A 21282-nucleotide genomic window follows, 5' to 3' on the forward strand; every position below is an offset into this window, starting at 1 on the left:
TTTCAGGTTGTTTAGCTGGTCATGCTGCTGGATGCATAGTTATAATTAATCAACCCTTGTGTTTGCTCATAATTCTTAGCGGTTTGTCTGTTTTTAGTATTGTGCAGTGGTTGAGAGCAGTGCAGACCCTGGTGTCAAGATGTTTGGATTCAAATTTTCCTTTATTACTTTGTATCTTGAGATTTTGGTAACTTACTGACCCCTCAGTGCCTAGGCACCCCATCTCTTAATGGGGATAATAATGACTTCCACCTTAGGAAAGTTGTGAAGAAATGCTTAGCATATAGTGCTCAATAAATGGTAATTTTTAATAAGCATCACAAATACCTCATTTCAGTGTCTATACCCCAAGTTCTGTGTTTTCTTTTTAACCATGGTGAAAATTCTTACTAAGCTGCTTTATTATTGTTATTAACTAATCACCCTGACTTCTTAATAGCAAAGCTAGTTTTCCCCCAAATCCCTGCCTCTATCAGAAGCACAGATGGGCCATGCCTTCTTCAAACCGTGCAGGATCTCAGATGTAGACTAGCAGCATTTTCATACCTACAGTGAGGTGCACTTGGAATACAAATACCAGGGCATGGCCTTATCTGTCTGATGGACACAATTCATCTTTCCAATTTTATTTGTAATACTTAAATAAGGTTATATTAAGTAGGGGTTTGATTCCTTTCGAATAAATAAGAATCTCTATTATTGCATTACCAAGAACATTGATTTAGGCATCACCAAGAACACTGATTGGCATTAAAATGTTGATAAAAATTGTTACTTTTGCAAGAGAATAAACAAATACTGTATTTTTCCAATATTAAGGATCAACGAGGAAGAAAAAGACCCCTTAAATGGGGCCTTGAAAGGTACTAAAAGCATCTAATCTAATTACTAGGCAACTTTTAAGCAGTTGAATGCAAAATAATTTTCTAATTTCCAGAACACTTTTCCTCTGTTTGCTATGATAGCAGAAGTAAATTTTAATGAGTTGTCTGGACCTTTTTGTGCTTTCAGTAGGATTTCAGCACAATTTGAGCTGAGAAAGAAAACAACCAGCCAACTAGTACTACATCATTTTGTCTTTTGAAAAGGAAGGCAGTTTAAAAGCAGAGTTATCAGAGAGTACTTGGTTAAAGAGCTTACTTGTAGACAAAGGAAAAGGGGATTGTATCCCAGAAGCTACTAAAACAGAAAAAAAAAAATGTCTGAGAAAGCCAATGTGACATAGGATGAAAACTTGCTTTTCTGTGCAAATATTTTTACAAGATAATTTAATGCACTGTACTGAATAAAAAGGGAAAACAGGACAGTCAGCATCATCGTGGAGTAAGAGGAAAGCACATCATATTTTGAATACCTGAGACCATGAATCATATATTCTTGAGCACAGTCTTTACCATACTTTTGTACAAAATAATTCCTGAATGCATCTCAAATATGTGCCAGACTAAACTTGGAAACTTAGTTTATGGTTCTACTCATAACTTGAGGAAATCCATTTTAGGCTGGTGGGTCTCTTACTTTACATTTTTTATGCAATAGATAGGATTATTTTTCATACTGTATTTACAGATGTCATTTATTAAAATTACTGGGAAGACATTGTGTGAATGTTGGAAAGAACACAGCTTACAGGCTCACCATGTTCTACTTCTGACCTACTTTTGTAACCTTGGAACCTTGGGCAAAATAGTCCCTGAGACTGAATTTCTTCGTTTCAAAAATAAACAGGGATGAGACTCCACTTCACGTTTTTCTCACAAGTCTTTTGTGAGGATTACTCCTGATAATCTATGTGAAACAGTCTGTACTTGTACACATTGATGGTGATGTTTATTATTTAAATTACATAATTCCAAAGAAATCTCAGCATCTATTTATTCCCCTCAGAATTTTTCTTCTTATATTCTAGGTCTTTAATGATTGACCCCCAGGGTCAAGCCAATAAGTGGATCAAAAACTCTGAGAAAGAAAATCAGCTTAGTGTTATTAAGCTATCAGATGCAGACTATATGAGAACACTGGAAAACTGTATTCAGTTTGGGATTCCACTTCTACTGGAAAATGTTGGCGAAGAACTGGATCCATCTTTAGAGCCTTTACTACTTAGACAAACTTTTAAACAAGGTAGAAATCAATATTAGTTGGTAGAACTGAAAGATGATTGCACTGTCTTTGAGTCATACCTTTGAGGCAATAAATCCACTATATAAATTTAATAATAATGTTGATAACTCACAACTTCTGTCATTCTTACGCATGAAAATAAATTTGGAACAACTATTGGGAATGAACTTAGGTCAGATATTCTAAAATAAACACCTTGCCTCCCTTCATTGTTTTAACCAGTGTTATCTAGACTGTTGTTCAGTAAAGAACATTAAAAAGTTGAAGCCAGCCTGAAATCCCTTTATCTTATGACCATGGACCACACAAAGTGCATTATTTTGAGTAGTAATGGTTAATGTGGACCCGAGTATCTTTCTGCTTATAAAAATGTTCTCTCTGCCAAACTCTAGGACTCCTAAGAGTTTTAGTCATGTACAAATAATTTTGAAATCATGACTGAAAATCAGTAGAGGAAGTAATATAAAAAATAGTCTTGATTTAGAAGGCTCCATGGCAACCAGAAAATGTCCTGCAGTACACGCCAGAGTGAATGAGCCTGGTGTGTATTGCTTACTTGCCTGTGAGTAGTGACTGTTGTCACCCCTGTATTCTATTTTAAATCACTTTAGGACCCTTTAGTTGTAGCCTAGGAAAGGCCTTCACATGGAGGGAGGGTCTCTGTAACTTTGGCCTACTTATTATGAATCTGTTTCCTGAAATATAGGTGGCATTGATTGCATCAGACTTGGGGAAGTCATTATTGAGTATTCCTTTGATTTCAAGTTTTACATCACGACAAAACTGAGAAACCCACACTATATGCCAGAACTGGCTACCAAGGTGTCTTTGCTTAACTTCATGATAACTCCAGAGGGACTTGAAGATCAATTACTAGGTATTGTTGTTGCAAAGGAGAGGTATGTATTCTCTCAGATGCTTTCAGGTGATCTAGAGCAGAATATCTGTAGGCCATTAATACTTTCATGTGATTATTTCAAAACCTTTTCAAATCTTATATTTTGTATTATTATAAGTTAAATAATTATATAGTCATTTAAAATAACCATTCTATAAACCAATCACATTTTAATGGTCTCTCGGTATGGATAGTAGGATTCAGGTGACATGCTGTGACTTATGACTTGTATCTGATTGTCTGAGCTAAAAAATTTCACCCCAAGGAGTGCATGCTATGGACAAAATCAGAAATGTGTTCAAAGACTCATATACATGATGAAATGTATGTATATACTCATATATTGATGAAATAAAATATTTAGGATAAGAATTAAAAAGTAGAATACAAGACTGTATACACTGGGTAATATTTTGTAAAAAAAAAGAATGCATGAATGAATATTCATATATACAAAAAAAAGGTTAGGAAGGAAGAATACACCAGAATGTTAGTAGTGATCATCGTTGGGGATGGTAAGATTATGAATAATTTTAATTTTTATTATACTTTACGTACTTTTCCATTACTAGCATGTGTTATTTCTTAAATAAGAAAAAGTATTATGATACCTGGAAGGGCTACTTGTAAAGAATTGCTTCATGAAGTAATCTCTGATTCCAATTGGAGCTTAATATAACATTAAAATTAGTCTATTACATGAAATCTAATTATAAATGAAAACATGAGATACTGTTGTCACTCCCAGTATTTGAATCCCACTTGCATAAAATCCAGGCTAGAACCATGTTGTTACATACTCTATAACATGGTGCGTTATGTTATTTTGAAGTTTCATACCATCTTTGTTAAGATATAAGCCAGTGTTGTCTTGGGCTTGAGAAGTCAGTTGTGTGCCAAGTCACCCTTTCGTGTCTGCTCTTATAGAAGAGATAGTGAAAATGAGACCGAATATGATAAAGCCAAGGAAGAAAGAACAAGTTTAATAATCTGAGTTTCTAATCCAGTTCTTATTCTCACTTTACCAGCTAAGCCTTATGGATAAACCTAACATATTCCTAGCCCTCCTGTGGTACATGTTACTGTCACATTTTATATACATACAATTAATGCCTTTTTTTTGAGGGGGGCTTGAATTTCTTAAACAATATTTGTATGGAAATAATTTTTTTCCCTCAGGATAAAGAGATTAGTCATCATAGTTTGTATGACATGTCTACAAAATTCTGATATCTAATATTTAGATATGAATTTAGATAAGATACTACAAATTTAGATGAAATGTTTCTATCTTTTCAGACCAGAATTAGAAGAGGAACGAAATGCTCTTATTCTTCAGTCTGCAGCTAATAAGAAACAGCTAAAAGATATAGAGAAAAAAATTTTAGAAACATTATCATCTTCAGAAGGGAACATTCTAGAAGATGAAAGTGCAATTAAAATCTTAGACTCAGCTAAAATGATGTCCAACGAGATAACAAAGAAACAGCAGGTGAAAAAAGAATCCTAGGAATCTTTTGATTCTTAAGATTCCAGTTTGCTGCCAGTCCTTGAGGACAGTGATACACTAGCCTTACTGGAAAAGAAAAAGCATTCATAAAACACCAAAACGTAGGAACTAATTTTAAGCTCACAAGAGAGTATCTCTTGCTGTTCAATTATTCAAAACTGGTCTGATGTAAATGGTACTTACACACAGAAGAAATAAATTTAGAATGAACATTTAAAAAATAGTTTTAAAATTATTGCATAGGTAAGGCAAGCTCCTCAGGTTTATTCAAGTTTTAGTTGACTCTTCATCTAAAAATTGAGTTTGAGAATTCGGCCTACCTCCATTCCTGGTTGGAGCTTAAGATGTGCGGAGGTAACTGCTGGCCGATTGGACAGTAAGTGGTTCTAGGAGCTAATAAGGATGTGCTTCTGACATCGCTGTGCCATTTGTTTGTTGGAGAGAGGGGTATGAAAGTTGGGGTGGCAGGTGGTCCACAAACAGTAGCATACTTATTGCAAATACATCTCATCTCACCTAGCCAAATGGTATTTTATATTGCATCTTTTTTTTAATAGACCCCTACAATCTTATTACAGGTGGCAGAGGCCTTGGCTATCAGTCGTCTTTTATATTTCACAGCTGAGAAAACTAGGGCCCAGGAATAGTAGCTGAGGCCCAAGTTCACATATTTCAGTGATATTACAGAATGATTTCTATGGGGATTTTGTTGATTTTGAGAATTTTCAGTCCTCCCTGACCCACCCAATGAATTAAGCGCATCTTAATATTGGGGGAATTAAAAAATAAAAAGAAACCTAAATAGAAATTGCACAAATTGTTCAGCATCCTTCCACTGACCGCCACCCCGCGTATCAGCTCTGGGAAGAGGGACCTGTAAAATGTCGCCGCACTCTTTCCCTCAGGATGGGTTTAGTTTTAGGCGAATGTGACGGTAATGACTTTTCCCACCTATTTCAGGAAAGCCAAAGAAGTAGGGTAGTATCCTAGTAATTCCTATGTAAGTCCTCCGAGTAGTATTCTGTGGCAGCCACCCATCTGGGGACCATGGCTGACACAGCCTAGAATGTCTCCCTTCCCGATTCTGTCCCTTCTGTGGTACATGAGTAGCTTCTCACTGTCCCTTAATCACACAGTTTTTTCAAAGGAGAAAAAGGATAGGAACCATTTATCAACTTATTTCCTATTAAGACTCAGGGAGGAAAGCAGAGAAAAGTATTTATTGGTTAGAGTACTTTATTATAACAAAGTTTAAATAACAGATTAAGTGGGAATACTAAGATTATGCTGTCTGTGTAAAATGTGGTTAATTTCCACTGCTGATAACTTTGTTTTACTTATTTGTAGTTAAGATTGAGATTCAGCACTTAATTTTAGTTGTGGTTATACTATGTAGTTTTTGGAAAGCTTGTTTACAAGGAACAGAACACTCAAATCAAAAAGATACAATGGGATATTTTCTCAATTGTAGGAAGTGCATACAAGCCTTAAGCATGAATGGGAAGCATTACGTTTCCACGCTGTGTCTCTGCCCCTCTCTCTAAGGTTGTGTAGTCCTCATCGGGGCTTCTCTGCTCATTCTGAAGACCAATGCTTATGTAAAACTTTTGTATCGGGTCCTTCATACATTCATCTTGCACATAGAAACCAACTCTGGACCCATTGCCTGTGTAGCACTGATGCCCCTTACCACCTAAAATCAAGTAACAAATACTTGAGGCTCTTTAAGGTCCAATTCTCTGGGGAGAAATTGATTAGCTTATCTTGGGTCTGAGTCTGTCCCTATCATCTGGTTGAATCAGCTGCAAATAAGGCGTAATGTTATTTTTAAATACATAATATACGCGTGAGTACGTATGTGCACTGCTTCAGCAGAGTCTGTGGACCGCATTCCCAAAGAAGGGAGAGCGGGGTGGAAAAGCACTCGAAACATCTTCCCTGTAGATTATCAGCCTATCAGACTGAATTGCCATGAAGAGCTGTTATCTTGGAAAAATTTTTTCTTTGGGTCTGAAGTCCAGAAAAGTTAAACATATGAGAAGTTAGATGAAAAAAGATTTTCTTAATGTATAAATCCCTCAGCCAGCATATATTTCTGAGTATCTATCTACTTTGCCAAACCTTGTGCCAGGTCCTGGTTTCCGTGTTGATACCTTACACACACACATATGCACACTTGATCTCTACCCTTTTCCTCCCCCTCTCTCTGACATATTAAAGTAAAAGAGGGTGAGTGACTGTAATAGACAAATGTCAGATTCAGGTGATGACTAAGCAAAGATGACAGCTCTGGTATTTCCAAAATAAGAAATCACACCTTTAATCTGTAAAGCCTTTTTTTTTCTTTTTTCCTCCTTTCTTCCCTGTCTTCCTGTTCCCTCCCTCCCTAGTTCTTTTCTCCCTTCTTTTTTCCCTTTCTGGCTTTTGGCAAAATAAAGCTCTCAATTTCTTATAAACTATGCTTCTGTAATTTTGTCATTGAGGTGAGGGTATTTTTTAAATATAAACTTCATTATATGGAAAATACATCATGAAGACACATTTCCATTTCCCATTCCTTTATCTTGAATTTTCTCCTCTAGATTGCAGAAAAAACAGAACTCAAACTAGCAGAGTCTCGAGAAGGCTACAGACCTATCGCTAAACATTCATCAGTTTTATTCTTCAGTATCGCAGACCTGGCTAACATCGATCCCATGTACCAGTACTCTCTCACCTGGTTTGTGAACCTTTTTATCAACTCCATTCATGACAGGTAAACCTTCTCTAGCTTCATTCATCCTCTCTAGGTTGGATTTTCACCATCCTTTCTATTTAAAAATATGTAACTTTTTTTCTCATTACATACATAATGTGTATTCATTGTCTAACATTTAAAAATACAGAAAGAAAAAGAAAGAAAGAAAAGAAAGCCTCCTTCCTATTTTAAGTTTTGTTTTACTCCTACTCAAAATTTAGGCATAGAGGGATTAGCTTTGGTTCTCTTCCCTGCCCTTCTCTTAATTATTTCAAAAATACACATGACTTAACTTTGTTGGCAACTCCAGTATCTCTTTCTCCAGACTTGAGGTGTCTAAAAGTCTTCAGTCCCACATTTCTAATAATCTGCGAGGTATTCTCGCTTTCATCCATGAATGTACACAGACTCGGGAGTCAGCCTGGAGGGAGGGGTTAAACCTCAGTTCTCTCCCACATTAGCCACATGAATACAGGCAAGTCAGTGCACCTTGCTGGAATTGCCTCAATTTTCCTTATCCATCAAATAGGGATAATAGAACCTGCCATTTGGAGTTGTTATGAGAAATTTAAAAAGATAATATGTGTGAAGTGTGATAACAATGTCTGGTATTTACTACTGTTGTACTTGTTAAGTAGAATAAAAATACAGTTTGAGGCTTCCATGTGTGTTCTGCATGGGCTCTTGGTAGAATGATCTCTCCTGAAGGAGTGAAATCCCTAAGCGTTCCCAGTTAGGATTTGGAATTTGAATTTACACAAACCACATGATAGCGTTTTCAATGACAAGTGCTCATGAGAGTGATGTCCTCAGAACCCGCTTATGTTGCTGGTGGGGTTGTGAAACAGCGCAGTAACTTTGGGAACGTTTTGAAAGTTCCTCAGAATATTAAACTGGTTTGCCATAGGATCCAGTAATTCTCCCATAGCCAGCAATTCCTGGGTATATGCTGAAGAGAACTGAGTGCAGTCCACACAGGCAGTTTTTTGGTTTTGGATACGAAAAGCTATTCAGAAATACCTGAGTTAGTTTCCCCACCGACACAAACCTTCAGTGTTGTGCCATTACTCATATGAAATACAGCTAGGTTCATTTGTTTATTTTTGTATTTCACTTTAGAGTTTTCCCCTCATCCTTGTTGATTTTAATGTTACTATATTTTTAAGCATATAGGCCATTCATACAATTCTAAAAACAAGTCCTCTACAGAAAGCTCTGTGTAGAGAATTATCAGTACCACCTATTTTCCCATCCCAGTCCCACAAGACCAAGTATTACCTTTAAAAAAACTTCTCATTTTAAGATAAGTTTAAGTCCACATGCAATTTTAAGAAATAATACACTGATCCTGCATACTTGTTACCCAATTGCCCTGGTGATGACATCTTGAAAACCTGCAGTACAGTCTCACAACCAGGATACTGGTGTTGATACAGTCAAGACACACAACACCTTCATCACCACAAGGCTCCCCATGTTCTCCTGCAGCCACACCTACTCCCTCCCTCCTCCTCCTTCTCCCTTACACTTGGCAATCCCTGATCTGTTCCCCATTTCTGCAATTTTGTCATTTTAAGAATGTTGGGGTATAATAAGAAACTTAGAATTTTTTAAATACAGAGTTGGTATAAGCCATATTTCATTTTCTCATGGAATTATGCCCTGTTTTTAATGTATAGATTTATAAGAAGTTGTACACATAAAAAACTGTCCAGGGAGGTCTCATGTACTCTCCACCCTGTTTCTCCAGTGTCAACATCTTTGCATAACTATAGTACAAGATCACAACTAGAGAATTCACATGGGTGCAATTCACTGAACTTATTCAGATTTCACTGGTTTTATATGCACTTACGTGTGCATTTGTGGTTTCACATTTTTAACAGCAGGTACTTTGATAAAATAAAAGCAGCTTACATGTTAATTCATATGGTGCTTATTTTTTCTTAGTTTTGTTTGGCTCAATATATTTTTCTTTTCTTTAACCTTTTAGTAACAAATCCAAAATCCTGGAAAAGCGCCTACGATATTTAAATGACCATTTCACATACAACTTATATTGTAACATATGCCGATCACTATTTGAGAAGGACAAGCTGTTGTTTTCCTTTTTACTATGTGCCAATCTTCTTCTGTAAGTTAGTTGCTTTTTCTTAATTTGTTTATTTTTTAAAGCTGCCTGGAAAATCTAATTGATAAAGATGGCTTCTCACAAAAGGATATCATGTTTCTGCTCTGCTTAATTCATGATTTTACGTGTGCCTTCTTCTGTGATAGTATTGGTGTTTTGATTTGATTTTTAAAATTTAAATCACACAGAAAAGTTCACAAAATATTCACATACAGTTCAATACATTCTTACAAAGCAAAGATCTATATAACTAACACTCAGGTCAAGAAATAGAGCCTTTCACATTGCCTTCTTTCACTTAATACGTGTGTAAGGTCCTTCATGTCTTCTCAGCTTGATGGCTCATTTCTTTTTGCAGTGAATAAATATTCCATTGTCTGGATGTGCCACAGTTTATCTATCTGTTCACCTACTGAAGGACATCTTGGTTTTTTCCCAGTTTTGAATATTTTGAATAAAACTGCTATAAGCATTTGTGTGTAGGCTTTTGTGTGCACCTAAGTTTTCAACTTACTTAAGTACCAAAGAGTGTAATTGCTGGATCATGTGATAAGAGTATGTTTAGTTTTGCAAGAAACTGTCTTCCAAAATAACTGTGCCATTTTGCCTTCTACCACCAATGAATGAGAGTTCCTGTTGCTCCACATCCTTGTCAGCATTCAACCCTAGCTGTCAAGAAGGTCTATCTCTAGTCCTGTGCAGTCTGGTAGCTACTCAGTTTACAGCTCCCCAGATATTCTTTGCCTGGCATCCTGGAGTTTTACCCCCACCTATATATGACTTAGCATTTAGCACTAGAATCAAGAGGATATCTATGCAGATTTCTGGAGCTCCTTTTCCTTGCAACTCCCTCCTCTCTGGTATTCTGCCCACAAACTCCAGCCAGCTCAGCCTTCCTTAACTCTGCTCTCTGACTCTTCCAGTCAGCAATACTACCAAATTCTGATTTTGAATCTGGAAAATGCCTGCAAAGCTGGTCGCTGAGGCAAACATAGGGATCACCTTGTCTTCCTTTTTTCAGAGACTGCAGTCCTGCACTGGCTATTGTATAATTTCCAAAAACAATTGTTTCTTTCGTTTTGTCTGGTTTTCTAGTTGTTTATAGCAATAGTATAAGTCAGTCCTGATTATATTTGTCCAAGTGATAGAAGCAGAAATTGACTTCATTCAGTTTTAAGATCAACAATTTATAACAGTCCTTATTTTGGGAATACAGGGCAAAGAAAGAAATAGAATACCAGGAACTGATGTTTCTTTTAACTGGAGGAGTAAGTCTTAAGAGTGCTGAGAAAAATCCTGATCCATCTTGGCTACAGGATAAAAGCTGGGAGGAAATTTGTCGTGCAAGTGAATTTCCTGCCTTCAAAGGACTCAGGTAATTGCTTAAACTTGATGCCTTAGCATTGAATGGTGATGGGTAAAGTTGTAATCTAGTGAGTCTTAAGTGGTTCTATAGCTGTCTTGGTTCATCTCTTTGTTCAGCAATCTCTTTAAAAATTTTTTCCAATGAAGGCAGTATAGCACAGAAAAGACAAGTAGTGACTTTCTAGCATCTTACTACGCTGATGAACAGTGACTACAGTGCAGTATGTGGGGGTACTTGGTAATATGGGTGACTTGTGTGAAACCTTCATAAGATTGTATATCAATGATACCTTAATAAAAATAATTTTTTTCCAATGAAAGAATAGTTATTAAGCTTTTTTTCCATTAGGCAGCATTTTTGTGACTATATAACGGAATGGCGGGAAATCTATGACAGTAAAGAGCCACACAATGCTAAATTTCCAGCACCAATGGATGAGAGGCTAAATGAACTGCAGAAAATAATAATACTTCGGTGCTTAAGACCTGATAAGGTAAAAGACAAATGTGTTCTGTTTGGAACCCAGATATTCTGCCATTTATGAAATTCTAGGCCTTGAGCTGTTATTTGGTTCCTTACCCTCATTTCAGATGCTCAAAAGGGTTCATTGAACTCCCTGGATCTGTAAGTATAGAGTTTCCCTAAATTTGGGAAAAATTTTGGCCATTATTCAAATATTCTTTGCTATTCCACCCATGATTCCAGTTAAATATACATTACACTGCTTGATGTTATACCATCCGATATAATTAACATGACTGATATCCTGTTAATTATTTTATAATCTTCTGTGTCCCCGGGCTTCAGTCTGCATAGCTTCTGTTGCTGTCTCTAAGTCTGCTGATTTCTTTTTATAGTGTCCAGTCTGCTATTAATCCCATCCAATTAATTTTTTGTTTCAGTTGTTATATATTTGATGTTCAGAAACTTCATTCACTTGGTCCTTTTTAAGTATTCTATTTCTCCTTCTTCTGTACATGTTTCCCTTTAAATATTTGAACAGTTATAACAATTGTTTTTAAATCCTTGATGGCTAATTCTATCATTTGTGGATCTATTTCTATTGACTGATTTTTTTACTCTTGGTTACGGCTTATGTTTTCCTGCTTCTTGGCATGCCCAGTAATGTTTGAATCGCTGGGTCCGTGGGTCTGCCCATTTGTAACTTCATAGATATTGCCAAGTTGCCTTCCATGACGGTTACCCAGCTTACTCTTCTCTCTGGCAGTGTATGAGAATGTCTGTTTACTGCAACTTTTGCCTACACAGTAGTTGGCCAAATTTTGAATCTTTGCCAGTCCGTGCAGGGCGTTTGAGGAATTTCGGGGTTGACTGAGGAAAAGGATGTGACCAGGAGGAGGCGGCAGCACACAGGCGTGATCCTGGATGTTGCTTTGATAGGCTTCCTGCTAGACGGGGGAGGCCGCGGGTCCAGGGGGAGAGAACTCGCAAGGGAGCGGGTGCCTAGGTGGTGTTGAGGTGGTGCTGCCTAGCAGCACCGTGGTACGAGTCTCTGGGTCAGAGCACTGGAGGCTTGAGGTCTTCTGTCCTGGGGCTTATCTTATTGATGGCTAGCAGTTACTGCAAAGCAGGCAGGCTCTAAATGGCCAAGTGCTGCTTATTTGGGCTGTGTTTAGAACAATTGAAGGTGTAAAAATTTGAGTTTGGTGCCAGTAGGCTTTAGAGCTAACAGATTTCATCCTGCTGTAAAGAAATAATAAACAATCTAGGGGTCAACACACAGAGAATATTTTTGTCCCATTTATATATATAACAATGTGATAGGTGAAAACTGGTATCTAAATATAGTTATAATTTATGTTTTTCTTATTTTGAGTGTTTTTGTAGAAACTGAGCTGCTGTGACAAGAGACCTCAAATACAACAGCTTAAATGAAATGGATGTTAATTTCTCTCTCTCTCCTAACAGCCTAAAGCAAACCCTTGAGGGCAGGCAGGGCAGCTCTGGTTTTGAGATCCCTGGGAGATTCAAGTTCCATCTCTCCTGCTAGCCTAAGAGAGAAGTCCCCTAGGGCATGGTCCTCATCAGCAAGACAGAAGCTGGTTCATGAACTCCACGTCTGTTGAAGAGTGTTGAAGGCAAACAGTTCCCTTATAAAGATAGGATCTGGAAGCTCCCTACAGAATTTCTACTTGAATCTCTTTGGCCAAAACTTAGTCACAAGGCCACATCTAACTACCCAAGCCAAAAAGGCTGGGGAAATTTGGGACTCTATGACTAGAAGGAGACAAGGGGGCCAGTTTGCAGTCTCTGCTGTACTGAATAAGGTTGAACATCTTTTCATATGTTTAAGACCATTTTGGTTTCATTTTCTATAAACTGTTTATGTTCTTTGCCCATTTTTCTTTCAGATGGTTAGTCTTGTCCCATCAATTTATAGCCACATTTTATGTACGAGGGACATTCACACTTTGTCTCTGGTGTGCTGTGTGCTTTTCTTGGCCATTAGGTCCATTTTTACTCTTGCTGCTTTTCAGTAATAATCAAAGTTATGTGAAATAAGAATTTCTCTAAAGATCATATCCTCTTCCTCCTTAACAGATAACTCCAGCTATAACGAATTATGTAACTGACAAACTAGGGAAAAAGTTTGTAGAGCCTCCGCCCTTTGATTTGACAAAGAGTTACTTGGATTCAAATTGCACCATTCCCTTAATTTTTGTGCTGTCTCCAGGTGCAGATCCCATGGCCAGTAAGTGTCTATATGCGAAGTTTTAAGAAGTTATAAATCATCATGCTCAATTCCATCTCCTATTTGATTGTAAATCTGGTATTTATAAAGGAAAGGTAACTAGAACTCCCCACAATTAAATACCCATTCCCTGAAACGTAAGGCATAGTTTAAAATTAATAGAGTAAGCAGGGAAACCATTTTTTTGTACCCGCTTAGGCCTGCTGAAATTTGCAAATGATAAAGCCATGTCTGGAAATAAATTTCAAGCTATTTCACTGGGACAAGGACAGGGACCAATCGCAGCAAAAATGATTAAATCAGCAGTAGAAGAAGGAACCTGGGTCTGCTTACAGAACTGTCACCTCGCTGTGTCCTGGATGCCTGTGTTGGAGAAGATGTGTGAAGATTTTACCCCTGAAGTCTGTAACTCATCCTTTAGGCTTTGGCTCACCAGTTATCCATCTCCCAAAGTATGTATATTTCCTATGAAACTCAGTATTTAGTTAGTTATCTGTCACACTGTGTGTCTTAATTAGGCTTTAAATGCTTAACCCTAAGATGTTTTAAAAATATTTCTGGAGTCCTCTGTTAAACTGTTAATATCTATTTTTAACCCAATAGTATGTGCATTTTTTAGGACTGGAGCTGGTTGTCTTGAGTAATGCTCTGTTTATTTTGCATTAGTTCCCAGTAACAATTCTGCAGAATGGAGTAAAAATGACTAACGAACCCCCCACTGGTCTTCGGCTAAATCTCCTTCAATCATATCTCACTGATCCAGTTTCTGATCTTCAGTTTTTCCATGGATGCCAAGGAAAGGAACTGGTAATTGTTAACCTCTGTAACTTTTAAAATGTTTTTATATGAGAAAATATGGAAATTAAATATTCTATTTAATTATGTTAAACTTTAGGCATTTCTTGAGAAGACAGAAATTGTCCCTCTCTTTGTTCAACATTTTATTCCCTAAAGTTTGTGTTCTACTTCCCACAGAGTAGACATCCAACTGAATATTTTTTTGAATGAATGAATAAATGTACCTTAGCTTGTAAACCAAAGACCAATGGTGTGTTTGATTAAAACCCAAGAGAAGCAGTCTATTTCCATATCATTTATTCATTCTTTCAACAAGGAAGTGTGTTGGTACTCTTCTAGGTACTAGACATAAAGCAGTGAGAATAAAATAGACCCCCTTCTTGCAAAAAAAAAAAAAATCTGCCTTCATGGAACTGAAATTCTACTGATAATGTTTGACATATTTATACTGCCTTTCAGTGTATCCATGTAAAACAGTTTTGTACATGGTGTTGGGACTTGAGAAGGCCCAATAAATAGCATTCCTTGCCAAAATTCTTACCAATTAAGTAAAGGGAAATAGTATGAACATAAGAGAACCAAATTATAACCTTAATTATGCATTTAGACTAGGTTGGAAAGTGTAGTTTACGTCTGTGAACAAATGGGCTTCATATTACTGAACCCAGAATTAAGTATATTTATCCAAGAAACAGAGGAAAACTAACTCTGCAGGAAGCTCACCTCTAAGAGAGAAAAGGGAGGAGCTGAGCAAAGTATATGGGTTACCTTTTCCCAAATTTACCATTGTTAGTCACTCCCCTCTCCTGCACTGAGTGTGTACAAGGCTGGAGAAATCCAGGGGTTATATTAACTGAGGTCTCCCCGCATGGATGAAACATCGGTGTCAAGGGAAAATCACCCCCTGCCCTCACCTCCAACACATGCTATATTTATCCTGTTTGCCTATTTGAGCCAGAAAAAGAATGATTTTGAAGATAAAGGATTGAATTCTGGAAACCAGCCCATTTCTCTCAGCTTAGCGATACTTTCCTTGTGCCCCTAGTTCTGAGCAACAGTTCTGTTTGTAACTCCAGGAGAAAGGGGGCTATTTGGTGGTTTTAGCCAGAAAGAGAGAGTAGTAGAATGGAGAGGATGGTGTGATGCCTGATCGCCATCCAGGGTTTGAGCTCCTGCAATTAGAGGAGCGAGAGCAAGCAGCAGAGAAGGGAACTTTAAAAGATTCTTAACAAAAGCAGAGGTGCTTTGGGGCTCAGATGATCCAAGTAAAGGATGGCGCTGAGTTGGAGAAGCAGCACTGCCTGCCTTCTGTGTTAGAATAGGGAGCAAGCAACATTGGCACCCTGAGTATTGGGGTCTGTGAACCATTCAAAGGCAGCACCCTTGCCTCGTGTCACCATTTCTGTGATGAACAGTGGCAAAGGGTAAGGCTGCGCCAGGCAGCTTCTCTGGTAGTAAAGGCAAATGGGAACTGGTGGGGGAGAGAAGAAAGAGTGAAATGCCCTGGACAGAAGTTCTCCCTGTGCATCCTGTTTATCTGGCTGGGCTCTACTGCCAGAGTTTCTAATTTAGTCTGTCTGGAGTTGGGCTTAAAATGTATGGTTCTAGCACATTCTCCAGAGATGCTGATGTTCCTGAAGCACACTTTGGGAGCCATTGCCACAGGATTTCTCTATCTGGCTGGTTTGTAGGCACACATGGAATTTCTTTGGAGGCTACCAGAAATAGCTGGGGAGCCCTTTGAAAAGGCAAACTTAAGACCCCTGGGCCAGCACTAATCAGACTATCATCATTTGGCTATTAAAAGTGAATATGATCTCTGTAAATCAGGCAAATTGACATCATGGGCATTTGAGTTATTTAGGAACAGTATTAGTTTTCCGTTTACACATCTGTCCCCTGTACTCAATTGTGTTTTCCTTAGCACAGGGACACATTTCTGTACCTACATCCATCTACTCATTCAGTCAATAGATATTTCTTGAGCACTTATGAGGCAGAAGACACTCTTGTGGAACTGGTAATATGGCGATGAACACGTGACCATATAAAAGATACAAACATACAAAAATCTCTGTTTTCATAGCACTTACATTCTAGTCCAGGGAAACTGATGCAAGGCGAGCTCTGGGAGGCTTGTGAGTCTGGGAGGCTTGCCCAAAGTGGAGCTCAAGAACTGTACACATAAATAAACAAGTAACAAAAGAAATTAAAATGTCAGCTAGTCTGGGAACCGCTGCCTTGATAGTACTATGAACTATGGGAGGACAGAGAAAGGAGAAGAGAGGCAGCGAGGAAGGGACCAAGCATTCATTGAGCACCAGCAGATTCCACGTAGCCTGAGTATACAAGCCGTACAACAGCCCTGTAATGTGCGTCTTATTACCACAACCTTGTTTTCTAATTACAACTTCGTTTACTGAGGCTCGGGTAAATCAAGTCAATCACTGAGGTCATGCAGCTCAGTAGTGTCAGCGGCGGGATTTGGTGCCCAGCTCATTCCGTCTCTTCCCGCTTGCGTGTGATTTAACTCTTGGCCAAGTTAAGAGAAGCTTCACGGAGGAAGTGATGTTTGAAGTAGGCACAGAAAGTGTGCCTGCAGGCACAGCATGATGACAAGGCTGTGGAAAGAGCATCAATAGCCCATTTTGGCCAGACTGGTAGGAAATAGCAGGGAGGAATATCCAGGCAAGAGTGAAGATCTTCATGTCTTGCTAAGGAGTCTGGGTGAGTCAACACAATCCACTGCAAGAAAAAGCAAAGCAAGTGGGGTCAGTCATCTGGAGGCAGAGAAGGCAGCATCCTGGAGTCACAAAAGGGGCCCTGCAGGACACAATTCAGCAGTTAGCTGGAAAAAACAGTTATTAGGGGAGAAATACGTGCCTTCAGAGAAGGCTTAAATGTCTTATTTTTCTCTTACAACGTTTAAGGGTGTTTAAGAATATATAGTTTAGTTTTTTAGAAAATCTAGATAACAAGACTGTGGCAAGTTCCTGTGGTGTCCCTGTCCCATCTCTGCAGCTCACATCCAAGCTCAGCCACAGCTCTTTCAGACTCAGGCTGCCAGCATCTCATCTCTAGCACATATCTTCTGTCCCTAAGGTTTCTGTGACACCACAGGAGAAATCTAACTGGCTCACAATCACAGACAAAAAAATGTAGAGGAATAATTACCTCAAGATGACCCATTACATGAAAATATGTGGGAAGTATATGTAAATTAGGTTATTGATCTCATTGCTAAAAAGTTTGTCCCATATTAAATATCACCACAGTATTCATCCAGGATGTTTAAAATGCATTTTGATTTATCTACAACATCTCAAGAATACAAGTCTTCAGTAAAGCTATGTTGTGCTTGCATTTTAATATTACAGAAAATAATTCTATGTCACATGAAAGTGGCTGGATGGATTGTTACTGCATTTGGAGTTATGTTAGAGATGGTCTAACTTCAAACACATGCCATGTAGCATACTTGAAATTTGAAATTTACTTGGAGTGGGAGGCCTCAGAGATGGGTGGCCATCCTCCAGAGCACAGACACAGGCTTAGTGAGAGGCCCACGTGATACCCACGTCACACATATGAACATGCCATGGGCAGAGTAAATAAACAATGGCTTTAAAGGTCACCCCCAAATGAAGAGTCACAGTCAGGAACTTTATGTTGGCATTTATTCATTCCATAATGATTAATTATCCTTGTGCACTTGTAATCTCAAGCATGTGCCAGTGAGACTACTGGATGACCTTTAAGTATTGAAGTTATAAATATCAATGAACAATATCAAAGCATTATTTAAGTCAGTACTTTGGTACATAGTAGAATTATTACATTTGAATACTCTTTAATATTATTACCGTTTGTGTAGCTTTAGAGTTGTAAGATGAATACTATAGATAGTAAGCATTATTTTAGATAGTGTGCCTTTCTTAAAGAGAAGTTTTTGGAGATATATGATCATAGACTCTTATAATGGAAAAGATCTCGATTCCCCTTATTTTACTGAATGGAAATCTGCTTAGATTATTCTTCTTCTTGTGCCATTTTTATATTAAAGGCATGGGAAAAGCTGCTGTTTGGAGTTTGTTTTTTTCATGCCCTTGTGCAAGAGAGAAAGAAGTTTGGTCCTCTCGGCTGGAATATTCCGTATGGATTTAATGAATCAGATTTACGCATCAGCATTCGGCAGCTACAGGTAAATTAGGACAGCATTGACACTGGTGGAGGGCCGGGCCCCAGGCGATTCCCCTTGCTTGGAACAGAGGACTCAGTTCTCCCAGCGTTGCTAAGGTAATCATTATGACTGCAGTTTATGAAACATGGTCTCCATCTGGATTTTTTCCTGCTGCAAGTAATGGAAAACCCAATTCAAACTGGCTTGAACCACAGTGAACTTTATTATCTCACTTAAAAAAGAGGTGCAGAAGGAGGACTGGCTCTGGCACTGGTTGACTCAGCCAAAGTGTTGTCCTCGAGGCCCCTGGTTCTGTCTTCCTGCAGGACCGGCTTTGTGTAGCTGCTCACCATTCTCTTTCTCCGGGCTGCCGCATCTACAATTTAGCTCTGTCATCAACAGAAACAGGCTACTTTAAGTAGGAAAGGAATTTATGGAAAGGGTATCACCAAGAAGTTGGTGCTTATGGGATTATAATTACATGATGAAAAGACATTGGTTTTAAACATTGGTTTTTGAGACCAGTTTAGTCGGTACATACAGCCTAAGCTTGCAGGACGTTTTGCTGGAACCCTCCTGCTGCAGATGAACAGTCAGTAGAGAATTTGCCACCTTCTGGCCAGGCCCCTGCTTGCAGCCTCTGTATCATCCCCCTTTCTGGCCACAGCACTGGATCCTGCAGGCACAGCCGGATCCATATTTTGTTTCTTCAGGAACTGGGAGCTTGAGAGGGGATCATCTTTTTTTTTTTTTTTTAATTGAAGGGTAGTTGACGCACAGTATTACATTACATTAGTTTCAAGTGTACTACACAGTGATAAAACATTTATATACATAATTCTAGGTTCCAGCTATCACCCTACCAAGCTGTTACAATATCTTGACTATATTCCTTATGCTATACATTACATCCCGGTTACTTATTTATTTTACCATTGGAAGTCTGTCCTTTTTTTTTTTTTTTTGTGAGGGCATCTCTCATATTTATTGATCAAATGGTTGTTAATGACAATAAAATTCTGTATAGGGGAGTCAATGCTTAATGCACAATCATTAATCCACCCCAAGCCTAATTTTCGTCAGTCTCCAATCTTCTGAGGCATAACACACAAGTTCTTACATGAAGAACAAATTCTTACATAATGAATAAGTTACATAGTGAACAGTACAAGGGCAGTCATCACAGAAACTTTCGGTTTTGCTCATGCATTATGAACTATAAACAGTTCAAATATGAATACTCATTTGGTTTTTATACTTGATTTATATGTGGATACCACATTTCTCTCTTTATTATTATTATTTTTAATAAAATGCTGAAGTGGTAGGTAGATACAAGATAAAGGTAGAAAACATAGTTTAGTGTTGTAAGAGAGCAAATGTAGATGATCAGGTGTGTGCCTGTAGACTATGTGTTAATCCAAGCTAGACAAGGGTAATAAAACATCCACGTATGCAGAAGATTTCTCTCAGAACATGGGGGTGAGGTTCTAAGCCTCACCTCTGTCGATCCCCAATTTCTCACCTGATGGCCCCCCTGCGACTGTGCCTGTCTTAGGTTGTTCCTCCCTTGAGGAATCTTACCCGTCTCTGGCTAACCAGTCATCTTCCGGGGCCATACAGGGAAATGTAAAGTTGGTAAGTGAGAGAGAAGCCTTATTGTTTGAAATGGTTAGCTTTTTATTTCTTTGCATATTTATGCCCTGTAGCTTCTATGCCCAGCATTTATCTTGAGGTATCTTTACCACTTGGAAGAATTATGATACTCGGTAAATTTGATATGAGGCATGAATTCTATTTAAGGGTTGTAATTAGGAAGGAAGAAGAAAAGCTATAGAAGTAGCAGGCGGAAGAAAACATGATAAGATTGATTATTTCTTTGACATATCTTCTTGTAGAGTAACTTCAGCATGTATAGGTTTTAAGCTACTACTTAAATTGTGCACACACATTAACATAATAGGAGTATAGTTACATAACCAAAGCATATCTGTAATTACCAGCCATCTCCAGTGAAACCAAGAAAACCAGTTAGGCACCTTAGGCATTTGTGAAAACTTATCTATGATATAGTGGATATTGTCCAACTGAACTTAAACAGTCTGAGAGAATTCAGATAAATTAGAACAACCCATTCCTGGGGACTGTTCATATCCCATATGTTCTTTTAACAATAAATAGTCTGTGGTTGCAAGATTTTGGAGTGCTACAATTTGCACTTCTCCTAATTCTTGGTTGAGTTCCAACAGTATAGATCCAGTCAAATTTGTTGTTTTACTGTATGCACAGGCCAGCTTAGATATCTCCTTCCTCATTCCCATGGCAAGTCCAGGAGCTGGTGGGATGAGTGTATCTATAGCTGTAGCAGTGCGTGGATCTTTGTTGGGGTTTTTTGATGATCATCTTCTGGCATGAGTCTCCCAGAGAGTGCTGATGTTGGAAGTTCTCTTTCATATCGTATCTTAGTTCATTTTCGGGGTAGCCCAATTAGGCTTTGATCTTCTGTATAAATGCAAACAGACCCTTTGCCTACACTTTTATATGCCCTTTATACCCTTGTGTAGAACTCATTGGAGGTTACCACACAGGAACTGCCCTTTTGTTTTGTTTTGTTTTGTTTTGTTTTGTTTTTGGTATCACTAATCTACACTTACATGATGAATATTATGTTTACTAGGCTCTCCCCTATACCAGGTCTCCCCTATAAACCCCTTTACAGTCACTGTCCATCAGCATAGCAAAATGTTGTAGAATCACTACTTGCCTTCTCTGTGTTGTACAGCCCTCCCTTTTCTCCTACCCCCCCATGCGTGTTAATCTTAATA

At 38.2% G+C, this 21282-nt stretch overlaps 1 protein-coding gene across 5 annotated transcripts in view; it reads left to right on the forward strand.

The window, feature by feature from the left end:
• Positions 1-21282, forward strand: part of DNAH12 (dynein axonemal heavy chain 12) — a 164524-nt gene that overhangs the window by 127524 nt on the left and 15718 nt on the right. For 4 of the 5 annotated variants that reach the window (XM_057508311.1, XM_057508319.1, XM_057508313.1 and 1 more), the window contains 11 exons: positions 1910-2124; positions 2831-3023; positions 4322-4514; positions 7115-7287; positions 9263-9403; positions 10617-10775; positions 11115-11259; positions 13329-13479; positions 13678-13931; positions 14146-14286; positions 18341-18478. In XM_057508311.1, the coding sequence (XP_057364294.1) occupies positions 1910-2124; positions 2831-3023; positions 4322-4514; positions 7115-7287; positions 9263-9403; positions 10617-10775; positions 11115-11259; positions 13329-13479; positions 13678-13931; positions 14146-14286; positions 18341-18478 (1903 nt within the window). The remainder of the gene's footprint in view (positions 1-1909; positions 2125-2830; positions 3024-4321; positions 4515-7114; positions 7288-9262; positions 9404-10616; positions 10776-11114; positions 11260-13328; positions 13480-13677; positions 13932-14145; positions 14287-18340; positions 18479-21282) is intronic. The other variant, XM_057508315.1, reaches the window with a different exon arrangement.

This window comes from Manis pentadactyla, chromosome 1, assembly GCF_030020395.1.
Source record: "Manis pentadactyla isolate mManPen7 chromosome 1, mManPen7.hap1, whole genome shotgun sequence".
In the NCBI taxonomy this organism is placed as follows: Eukaryota; Metazoa; Chordata; class Mammalia; order Pholidota; family Manidae; genus Manis; species Manis pentadactyla.